The sequence below is a fragment of the Phyllostomus discolor genome, chromosome 13 (genome assembly GCF_004126475.2).
Source record: "Phyllostomus discolor isolate MPI-MPIP mPhyDis1 chromosome 13, mPhyDis1.pri.v3, whole genome shotgun sequence".
Taxonomy (NCBI): domain Eukaryota; kingdom Metazoa; phylum Chordata; class Mammalia; order Chiroptera; family Phyllostomidae; genus Phyllostomus; species Phyllostomus discolor.
Genome location: NC_040915.2, coordinates 57,868,019 through 57,880,343, shown reverse-complemented (window position 1 = coordinate 57,880,343; position 12,325 = coordinate 57,868,019). Strand labels below are relative to the sequence as shown.

At 44.4% G+C, this 12,325-nt stretch overlaps 1 protein-coding gene across 1 annotated transcript in view; it reads right to left on the bottom strand.

Annotated features, from left to right (window-relative positions):
- The window catches only part of LIMK2 (LIM domain kinase 2), a 50,820-nt gene that overhangs the window by 34,068 nt on the left and 4,427 nt on the right, over positions 1-12,325 (bottom strand). The window contains exon 2 of the mRNA XM_036014051.1: positions 4,357-4,456. Within this exon, the coding sequence (XP_035869944.1) occupies positions 4,357-4,456 (100 nt within the window). The remainder of the gene's footprint in view (positions 1-4,356; positions 4,457-12,325) is intronic.

The following is a 12,325-nucleotide window of genomic DNA, read 5'->3' as shown; positions in this document are numbered from 1 at the left end:
TAGTGCAGAGTAAACACTCAATAAATGGAGCCTATCACTGTAATTATAATTCTACCATGCTTGTTTAGATGGGGGTTTTACGTGAGAAAATGAGGATGATTTTCGGCATCACGAAAAACACCCTTGTCATCAGCCAGCCTATTACATCACAGTCTCTGGTCACTACGTGTGTAATTTCTTCACACAAGTTTAGTGGAAACCGTTTGTTGCCTGATGAAGTGATAAGTTTTCTATCTGCACTACCCCTTTTCTAGAGCACAGGCATGAGAAATCACTTCTCAAAAGAGAAAGTTCAAATAGTATGTGTTTGGTCCTGGCTGGTGTAGCTCAGTGGATTGAGCCCTGGCCTGAGAACCAAAGGGTCACTGGTTCTATTCCCAGTCAGAGCACATGCTTGAGTTTTGGGCCAGGTCCCCAGTTTGGGGTGTATGAGAGGCAACCACACATTGATGTTTCTCTCTCTCTCTTTCTCCCTCCTTTCCCCTCTCTCTAAAAGTAAATAAAAATCTTTAAAACAAACAAACAAACAGTATGCGTTTGTGATCCTGAGAAAAGAAGGCCATAACCGTTCCCAGGAGCCTTAAGAACGGTGGATTTTCCCCTCTGATAATGCTGTTAGGAACGGGGTCAAGTCACAGAGTCCCAGGCAGGGGCCATAAAGGCCAACAGAGGCAGCTTTTCCCTCCTCCCATGATCCCTCCTCCTGAGTCAAACATCTCTGACAAGAGTGAAAGAACAAGTCAGAAAACTTGTCAAGGTTCTTTGCTTTGCAGATATGCCAAGAGGCCAGGTTACCATTCACAGCTCCACACCTTAACTTCAGCTACAAAACAACACGCAGTCCCGCTACTTTTCTGGCCTCCCCCCATGAGAGGGAGCCAGTTCCAGAAAACTTCAGAGAGAATGGCCCCAGCTGTAGCACCAGTGGCACTGCTCAAGGAAAGGGAAGGCCAGAGGTATTCAGAATCTAAACAGGTCTGTTGTGAAGGTTGAGGAAAGGAAGCAAAAGGGCTGGTCAGCCAGGTGTCCAGAGATCAGAGGGACCCTGGCCGGGTGCCCCACTGTACCAGTACAATTATAGACGGGGCTACTTCCAGCCACTTCCAGGAGATCTGTCAGCTGGCCTCCATGTACAGTCCCAGGTTCCAGCTTTAACTGGCCTTCTATTGTCCCAGGGACCTGACAAACTGGCAGAAGGCTGTCACTGTCAGGATTAAGGATGTGGCTGCAGACAGAGGATAGAGTAGAATAAGGAGAAGTGAGGGGAGGAGTTTGGGCCAAACCCTAGAAGTTTCTCCATTCAATATCCAGCCCCACCCTGTGATTAGGAAAACAAAGGTGTGGGGGAAGGGGAGAAGAAAAGTCATTTCCTTTATTGTAACTGCAGCCCAGCTGGGTAAGAGCAAGACCCAGGGAGTCAGGAAGAATGCATTTATTTGGGAGACTGAAGGGAGGGTCCTGCTTCTAGCAGGCCTGCACCCAGAGACTCTGAAGTCATCAGAGAATTACAGGTGAGCTGGGGTGGAAGACATCTTAAAAGACCATTCAGGCTGATGCCTCATGCTCCTCATAACCCAGGTTACTTCTGGAGTCAGACAATACAGTCCTTCCTTCCTTTTGGGCAAAAGTCAAATTGGCTCCAAAACAGCTCTTCTCCCTGGGGCAAACAACCAGGCTCCAGGAGATATTTCAATATGTTCCTTTAATAGTGCTAGATTAGGAAGCCTCAGCCCTTAAGACAAAGCCGTCCACAGCAGACAACCTGGATGCTCTACTTACCCCAAAGGCATGATCTTCACTTTAATTATGCAAGGGTAGTTCAAAATTAACCTTAATCCCTGAGGCTCCACATGAGATGACCAACGAGTGTATACGTAATAAGAAAAATAAATGTATGCATAAGTATATAGACATACCCTCACAACATAAACTAATAACTACTAAGAGTTTTCTATGTATCAGGTGCTGGGCTAGGCACTTTAAATAGATTATACATCTAATCTTCCCAATCAACTTTGTGGGATGAGTACTATCCTTAATCCCATTTTATAGATGAGGCACCTGAAGCTCAGGGAAGTTATCTAAGGCCAATTAAGAAACTGCAAAGCCAGGATTTGAAACCGGACAGTCTTATTCCACAGCCTGCACTCTTACCGGACTGTGATAACGTGCCTTACCTCTTTATGAGCACGTATTTGTGTGACTGTCTCACACACACACATTCTCTCTCACGTGTGTGCGCGTGCGCGCGCACACGCACGCACGCGCACACACACACATACACAGTGCTATCTAACAAGGTAGCAACGGACCCAGACCTACAAATAATCCAAGACTTCAGCCCTAAGACCAGCTCCTGTTGTCCATGGCCTGTCTGTGTACCTCTGTGTCTTTTTGGTTTCGGGCCTCTCATCTCTGACATGAAAGGGTTATATCATACAGTATGTAGTCCCTTCTGGTTCTGAAGTTCTTTACTGATAGGAGAATCTAAAAATTCCAAAGATTAGCTTTGTCCTATCTGATTCCGCTTATTTTGGATAGAAAACATTCACACAAATAGGAAAACAGCAGGTAGAAATATGACCAGGGGTTAGATGCCAAGGCAAGCCTTGACCTGGGAATTCATTAGGTTCCGATGCTGCTCTTTAGCCTCAGGTCTAAAATAAAGGGGCTAACCCAAGGCTTTCTCTATAAGGTCCATTGTAGCTCTGACAACTCTAGTCCTATCCTACTAAAAGGCAGAGTAAGGATACAATCAAGCTCCCTGAGTAAGAGAAGGAACCAAGGCAAGCAGATAGACACAGAGAAGACTGAAGAGCTTTGAGTTAGAACTGAAAGGGAAAAAAAAAAAAAAGCTGGTTCCTCTCCAACACTTCCAGAGGCCAGCACTCTTCAGGCCAACCCCCCACGTAGCTGGGGGGTGGGGTGCAAGTGCTTAAAGGTCAATTAAATTACTTGATATCGGCATGGGGGATGCTTTGTAGCAAGAGCTGTATGTGGGTGCTGGAATTCAGAGCATGTGATGCCTGCCAGTCTGTTCCATTCTCAGAGTGTGAGCACAGCTCCACCATTTCAGACCACAAGGGCCACTCATGCCCACCGAGCCTCTGATGAGGAATGACTGCAGGCCAGGCACTGTTTCATGTTTTAGAGAACGCAAAGACAAGCCCCCATTCTTGAGGATTCTAATCTCACCAGGGAAGGAAACAACCATTCAGTGGGTGCCCACCATGTGCTGGGCCCCCGCCATGTATTATTTCATTCAATCTTAATAAGCCTGAGATAGATTCTTAACATCCATATTTTCCTGATGAGAAAATTGAGCCTTAAACAGCAGGAACAAATCTGACTCTAAAGTTTGTGTTATTTTCAAGAAACTGTGCTGCTTCTAAACAATAAGAACCATAATAAAGTTAATAACAAAAAGCAGGAGAGGATAATCAGCAACTCCCCAGGCAGCAGAAGACAGTAGCCCAGTAGCCCTGGCCTGACTAAGGGTCACAAGGTCAGACCTCTGGCAGGCTAATGATAACAACCTGACCTAAATTACATTTCAGCTCCTGAGCCCTAAGGTGGAATGACCAATCTCCTGGGTACTTCCCCATGAGACCTGACAGAGAGACCCAGAAAAGACTTCAGAACTGTTCTTAAGACCTGAAACAATTTATTACTCTTACCTCACTTCTGACCAATCAGCTCCCAGCACAACTCCAACCCCTAACCCGTCATTTGTTGTGATTTTGCCCTCAATAATCGTAACCTGTGTGCCACTGGGGAGTTGGGTCTTCAGAGCATAAGCACCTCATCTCTGTATTGGCCTATTCAATATTAAAACTATTTTTTTCTTTCTATACTTCAACCTGCTGCTCATTTCTTTGAGACATGGAAGCAGACCTAGATAGATAGATAGATAGATAGATAGATAGATAAAATAAAATAAAATAAAAATAAAATAAAATAAAATAAAATGAAATAAAATAAAAGCAGGAAATTAGGAAGGCAGCCTGCTGTGAAGAAGAGCGGCTTTGCCAATTACGCTAAAAACACCCCTTAAGGCATCTATCTGTACACTCAGTAGTGTAGGCAGGGGAAAGTCACTGTTTCTGGGCCTCAGTTTCCTTACCTAAAAATTGAGGATGCTGAGACACCCTGAAAAGACCTCCTCTCATCCTCCCCAACCCTGGCTGCACCTGGCCCATTTGTGGCTCTTCCACGTTCACCCTGGCACATCCCTTCCTGCCCCACACCCACCAAAATAAAAACTCTCAAGTCAAAAGCTTATTTTTGTATTTTCCAGGAAATGAAATAGGTCCGAGCCTGTAGTGCACTGACAAAACAGGAGGACAGACCACTTACCGGAAGCAAGAGCTGTGCCAGGCCTCGTGAGCAGTCCTGTACAACCGCTGGCTCGGAGCGACATGGTCCCCACAGCCCTGACACCTCCAGGCATCGTCACCTGCACACAGAACCAAGGAGGGGTTCAGAGGCCCGAAGTTCTGAGGGGAAAGGGGATGAGATTCCTAATGTGTGGGATAAGTCTGAGTTAACAGACTCTCATATTGAAAGGGTTAGTCCAATGTTCAGCCAGATGAACAATTTCCTCTTCCACAAGGTCTCTGGTAAGCACAGCCCACTCATCTCCCCAGGGAGAGGAAATTCATGGCCTCAAAAGTAGTCTCATTTCATTTTTTAAAAAATGGTTCTGCCCTGACTGGTGTGGCTCAGTGGGTTGGGTGTCATCTGCAAACTGAAGGGTCACCAGTTTGATTCTCAGTCAGGGCACATGCCTGGGTTATGGGTCAGGTCCCCAGTTGGGAGCGTGTGAGAGGCAACTGATCAGTGTTTCTCTCGATGCTTCTCTCCCTCTCTTTCTCTATAAAAAAAAAAACCACGCACAATCTTTAAAAAAATGGTTCTGACTATTCCTTTTTCTACTGTAACAAAACCTGCCTTTTCTACAAGTGTCAGTCCTTGCTTAATGAAATAAACAAGGTTTCTTTTTTCAGGTGATCAGTCTTTCCTACAACTACTCCCAACCAGTACTCAGAAATTTCTCTCTAGGTTAATGTTATTGCCTTTCCCTATTCTTCAAAAACCCTGGTTGTGCAGATTTCCCATCACCTAGTCCAGGAGCTCATTCATTCAACCAACGCCAAGGGTCCTCTACAAACTCTACATTGAAGGCTGTTGGAAAACATCATCCCTGCTCCTCAGAGAGCAAATCCACTCAAATAGAAACATCCTCTCATATTGTAATTTTTCACTTAGATGTTCTTTCAGAAGTGGAAGTAAACTGCCATTTTAGTTCAGAAAAAGAAGTTGTGGGTATATAAGGGAAAGAACATTAAATGAATGCCTCCTACAGGCCAAGAACTATAGTAAGAACCTTCTCATTTAATTTTCAAAACAACCATGTGAGACAGATATAATACACTCATTTAAGGGATGGGAGAATTAAAACTTGAGGTCAGGGGTGATAGGTTAAGTGGCAAATCTAGTATTCCAATTCAGGTCTGGTTCATTCTAAAGCCCACGCTCTTTCCAATCCATCATGTTAATTCCCATTCATTCCAGTTAGGGGAACCAGGAAAGTCTCTGTAGGGGAAGCTGACACTTGAGCTGAGCCATGAAAGGTGGGAAAGATTTACCCAAGGCTGAGAAAGAATGGGGAAGGGCTGTGCAGGCCGAGATATTAGCATGGACAATAGCAGAGTCGGTTCACATCCCTCCAGGAGGGATAAGACACAGTACACCTGGTGTGGTTCAAATGCCAACTTCTTGAAATAAAGAGGGCAGCTAAGATCAAGCTGTGGTACCTCGCTCAGCCCTAGAAAGCAGGACAAGGTTGTTACAAGAATCCCTTGTGAGCTCTGTGTATGCAGCTTTGTTCTCGCTGGGTAACTCCAGACTGCCACAGGCACAGTGACAGTCACCAATCCTGTTTCACAGGCACAGGGGCCATAAATAGACAATGCATGGCTCCGGACATTTCCCGATTGCTTGGCAGCATTCTGAGGCAGCCAGGGCATAGACAGCTGTCCTTGTACCCCAGAGGAGAATTAAATAAGCTGGCAGAAGGCTTTAAAACATCGACCCACCCCACGTTTCTTCTAGTTCCACAGTGATAGGATATACGAGGTCTGTCCAGAAGGTATCCAGCCATGTACTATGAAAAAGACATTTATTGAAGACCATGCAAGATACAAGAAACATTGTACATAGACAATAAACCTCAGTTCCCTACAAAGCAGGCACCTTGCGACCTACTCACACAGTTCTCCCAATCGCCATCAGCTGCTCCATTGTATTTTCCTGAATCTCATCACAGTCTGAAATCTCTTCCCTTTCAAAATGGTGATTTTAGTTTGGGGAAAAGCCAGGACTTGCAGGACACCAAATCTGGGCTGAAGGGGAGCTGAGACACCTGGGTGATTTGTAGTTTCACCAAAAACTTTGCACGAGATGTGATGCATGAGCAGGTGTGTTGTCGTGATGAAGCTGCCAATCACCAGTTGCCCATAGCTGTGGCCTTCTGGATCATCAGAATAGTTTCCGCAGAGGAATGTTCAGGCTTAAAATTTGATGAAGCCCTGGCTGGTGTGGCTCAGTGGATTAAGCGCTAGCCTGTGAACCAATGGGTCGCTGGTTTAATTCCCAGTCAGGGCATGTGCCTGGGTTGTGGACTAGGCCCCCAGTTGGGGATGTGTGAGAGGCAACCACACTTTGATATTTCTCTCCTTCTCTCTCTAAAAATAAGTAAATGAAGTCTTTAAAAAAAACTTTGATGCAGATTTGTTGCTCTACTTGCTCAGTCATTTTGAATGTGACAGCCATACAGTACACATGCTCATTCAACAGCGTCTACTGCCTCTACTGACTAGTATGATGAAGCTGCATGCACATTCCAGTCCACTCTCCTTGGCTGCCAGGTTACACCGAGGTCACGCAAATCCTTCTTGTTATATTAACAATGGCTGGACTTTTTCCGGACAGACCTTGTACATACCCATCACCTCCCAGATCTAAACTTCTCAGACCCTTATAAGGACGCTTTTTGTCTTTTTAAAGATTTTATTTATTTATTTTTTAGAGAGAGGGGAAGGGAGGGAGAAAGATAGGGAGAGAAATATCAATGTGTGGTTGCCTCTCAGACACCCCCTACTGGGGACCTGGCCTGCAACCCAGGGATGTGCCCTGACTGGTAACTGAACCAGCGACCCTTTGGTTCATAAACTGGCACTCAATCCACTGCATCATACCACCAGGGCTGAGAGGTCTTCTTGGTCTTTGGGTGGTACAGGCCAGAGTGCACCATCATCTTCACAAACGCCAAAGCAGGAAGTCTGAGAGACTCATTTAAATGGGTTATGGACGGGGGTAAGAAAATGGATTAGTGAGAGGAGTTTTTGATGAATACAGAAATCCAAATGAATCTCCCAAGTTCTGGAGGTACCAGTCTGAGACATTTTTGGAACTCTCACATGGAAGGGCTTTCAGAGTCAGTTTGTGAACTGCCACCCCACCCTAGCAAATTTCATTATGTTAAGCCACACCTTGTTTCTCATTTTAAATTTTTAATCCAAAAGTAACAGTCTCTTACCAGACCACACACCTACTCGGCAATTCAGTATCTTGGCTCTGAATGATTTCTGATTGTTTCCAAAATTCAAAATGGATCACAAATTTCCACTGAGGTTATTTGAGAGAACTTATTGCTACACCCTCCAAAGCCTGCCCTGTCTCCTCTAGTCTTAAGAAATTCAAAGCCATCTGGCACTTATATAGCATCCTGTGGTAGGCACTCGGGGCACAAAAATCAAGACCCCTCCTCCCTCCTCTAGAATCCACCTGGTTTCACCTCCCAAGTGTCTCTCCAATCCTTCCCTGCCCTTTGCTACAGCCCAAGTTCAGGTCTTTGGCTCCTCCTCCCTATGGACTGTGCAGTATCAGCTGGCTCGCCCAGACTCCCCAGTGTTACAGAACAGAAGCTCGACTGCTTAGCATGGCACTGCTCTTCTGGACTCCATCTTATTCCACCTCTTGGAGGATGTGCCCTTACAGTTATCTCCACCACCACTGCCTTCTCCGTTTGCTCCTTCCAATTACCAGTTAAATTAAGTTCAAGTCTTTCCTATTAAAAAAAAAAAAACATCTGGACCCTGTTTTCTCCTCTAGCTACCCCACTTGCTTCCCTCCTCGAAGTCACGTGTTATTAGAAAGTTGTCTACACATCGCTGCCCACGTTTCCTCACTTTCCAGTTACTGCATAATCCACTACAGTCTGACTTCCACCCCCACCATTTCTCAGAAATTGTCTCACCAAAGTCAACAGTGACCGCTTATTGCTAAACTCAATGGACACGCTTCAGTCATTTTTTAGCAAATATTTACTACATGACAACAATATCAACTACATGTCTAGTGCTGTGCTGCAAACAAAAGCAAGATTAAACATCAGTTATTGAACAATAACAATTATTTTAACTACAAGTGGGGCAAGTGGTGTAAAGACTACATCAAGTTTTTAAGTAGGAAAACGGGGTTGGGCACACAAGTTCCTTAAGGAAGTAATTTCCAGGCTGAGCTCTAAAGGATAAATATTAAATTAATGAGGCAAAAAGGAGGAGGGAAGGATAACATTGGAGACTGAGATGAGGGGAGACATGTGCAAATGTCCTGAGGCAGGAATGCAAACTCCTCACACACCAATAAAGTTGGCTGTTATTAGCTACAAAGGACTAGGGGAACCAAGACCTGTCCCTGGCCTACTACAGTCCCTCATTAATTCCACAAAGTGTCCCTAAAGAACTTTTATCGCTCAACATCCCTTATAAAGGGATGCTCTGGTCACATCTTGATCTACTTTCTATTCTTGCCACTCACATTCATGTTCTTACATCCCAACACTCACACCTCAAGCTCTTCCATGTTCAGAATACTTTCCAACCTTTTCCCTTAATCAAACGTCTATCCTTCTTGATGGTCCCCCCAAGGCAAACAGTGCTTGTTTCACTTTGTCTATACCTGTTTTATATAATTTGTTCTGTAATTGCAGTTTATTATGTTTCTGTTTCCCTCATTCCCTCCCTCACTGCCCCCTCCCCTCCAGCTCTAAGGGGCAAAGATTACATCCTGAAGAGCTTTAAATCTCTAGGGCCTAGCATAAAGCCTGGTACAATCCTTTGCGTGGCGAACCCAACTGAAAAGTTGTACCCAACTGTCAACTACCAAAGTAATTTCCAGAGATAAGCTCCAACGGCCAGCAGGGATAATTCTACTGAGATAAGTGTCTGACTCCCAGGGTGACCACCTACAGGTAAAGGCACAGGTAGATACACGGGCCTTGTAAAGACACGCAGGTCTATCGTGGTGTACTTGAGCAAAGTTATTTACCCATAGCCTTCAGCTTCCCAAGCCTGGACATTCTTCCAATGAATACTCTTGGAACCTTTGGCTCCCTAATAACCCTGAAAGTCGATGATCCTAACTCTTTTACAACCTTCATTCTAGAAAATGTAAGATAAACATAACAATACAAAGTTTATGGAGATTTCAGCGAGGCCTAACGGAAGACCAATCCAGAGTCCAGTCCAGTCTCCCTGGGACATTCTTCCTCTGGGAAAACACCTCCTGTACCAGGCTGTTCACCCCCTCCCTCTGCTGTGTTTACCTACGTGCAGACTTATCAACAGTGGCTACTGATTGTCAGAGCCCAGAGAGGGAAATTGATTAAATAAATGTCCCCAGAAGCCTCAAACAATAAGGAACCTTCATTAGGTCTTTAATAATCGGAAATCTGTGCCTTCATTATAAGAATCCGTTGCTTTTAGGAAGTGGCAAATGTGCAATGCAAACAAGGTAAAAAATTTTAACAAATGCCTCATTACAGAGGTTCTCACCTTCAGGCTTCTTTGGATACTGGTATAAAATATATTCAGTGTATATACACTTCCCTCTCACAACTTCATAATTGGTGATGTGACCCTCGAACAGTCTGGGAATGCACTGGGCAGACACTAGGGTGGCAGGATGGTAAGGCTGGAAGGGCCTTTAATAAAAATCATCTACTCTAATCAAATCCTTTCATTTTTCTTAAAGAAAACTGGGTTTCTGCCCTTGCTGGTGTGGCTCAGTGGATTGAGTGCCGGCTTGCGAAGCAAAAGGTTGCTGGTTCGATTCTCAGCCTGGCCCACACGCCTGGGCTGCGGGCCAGGTCCCCAGTAGGGGGTATGTGAGAGGCAACTGTACATTGATGTTTCTCTCCCTCTCTTCCTCCCTTCTCCTCTCTCTAAAAATAAATGCACAAAATCTTTTTAAAAAGAAAAAAGAAAACTGGATTTGGAGAAGGAGAATCAAGTATCCTCACCATCAGAAATTTGGTCTGGGAGGGACTCAAAAGGGTTCTGATACTACCAAATCAGTTCCATTTTTATTACCCTGTGTAGCCTCAGGCAAGGTAAGGTAAGACTTGCTCAAAACTAGTTATTCATTCAGTGGAAGGGCTCAGCCTGGTACCCTAGTTCAGAACCAGTGCATTCCCCACAAGATACTAACATTCACCTTAATCTTGGTCTAAGAGCTGGGTTTCTGCAAACTAGTCCTTTTCAGACTTCAAAGTGGTGAGAAATCCCCAAATGCTGAGGGTTCATGAGACCATGAAGCCTGGCCTGAACCAACACGCACAGATTCTATCCTTTCATTTGAGAATAATCTTTGATGCTTCTCATATTCCACTAGACAATGAGAACCAGGAACAAAACGGAGCCAATTCAGTGCAGCACAAAACAAGTAAGGTAACCACTGTGGCCCTGGGAACTGGCAGGTCAGGTGTATAAATTCTACTTGTTCTGGGATAAAGCAGGAAGCAGAGGGGCAGGGGCAGTAACTAATGGGGAACCGGGAGGGTGCAGGGGAGGGGGAGGCACATTTTATTGAAGTGACTAACTTCATTAAATTTATCATGTAATGAAATGATTAACGTTTCTGTGGGTGCTCTCCCCTGTATCCCAAAGGGTTTTCCTTCTTACTATCTTACCGAATATTATTACCAAAGGGAGTGTCTGAGGAGTAAAGATGATTTTTAAAGGAGCTTCTGAACTTCTCTGGAACTTAGATTCACCCTCCTGGAAAGAAGGGATCAAATGATTCCTTCTGGCTCTGAGTCTGCGTGACACCAAACCAGGGGCCTCTCATTTTTCAGGTTAAGGCGCAGAGGCGGCTCAGGAGACGCCTTCTTGCTGTTGTTCTCTTCTGCCCTTTAGTTTATTAGGGAAAATTTGTAAGGGCCAAGCAGAAAAACTGGAGTTGGACCTGGGAATGAAACTTGGCTGTATCCTTAGGCAAATTATTTAACCTCTCTGGGCCTGTCTCTTGATATTTTAAAAGAGGATAATACCACTTCCTCACAGGATTAACAAGAGGATTATGAGAAATAATAAATTACATGTGAACATACATCCCATAGTGCCTGACACTTAGGGGCAACTGAACTGTGAGTAGTTTCTCTTCTATCTTTCATGTATATTTAGAGGGTTGGCCAGAGAAAAGCCTGGGCTTACTACACTAACCTCCAAAATCTGAAGGGAACATTTTCAAAACAAATTCAGCAAACACTTTTTTTAATGTGCAATACACATGTGCAATACACAGACTAGGTCACAAACTGCTGGGTGTGAGGGACAAAGATATCCAAGAAATAACACATGTCAGAGAGGGACAAACCAGGTGCTAGGGGCAGGGCAAACTTGGTAGAGTCACAGGATACGGGGTAGAGTAACAAACTAGACAGAGGTTCCTGTGGCTTTCGGGGCACTCGGGTTCTCACTTCCAACCACACAGTTTGCTTAGCTGTGAATGAGTTGGCACTTTCTTATCTGGAGGAAGGCCTACAAACAATCTGTTAAAAAACTGATTAACTAACTCGTGTATTCCCAGGTAGCAGTTCTCTACCGATTATCAATGTCAGGAAAAAAAAATCCCAACTACTTTGGCTCCTTATTATGTGCCAGGCAGGGCTCTAATCACTATGCAAGCATGAATTAGTCGAACACAAAGACGCCATGAGGTAAGGACTAGTATTAAAGAACTATTATGGTTTCCATGTTACAGAAGAGGAAACCGAAATGTTCAACTAAAGACCACAGGTCTGCTAACTCGGAAGTCTATGTATTTGACTACATTTTACACTTTCTTTGAAAAATTATGGGCAGAAGGAGCTGATACTCAGGGTATACTATAATAGAACCAAGCAATGGTTTCATGTTCTAGCTACTACTGGGTATAAATTAACAGATAAAAGAATCTAATTCTTGCTACTGTATAAAGA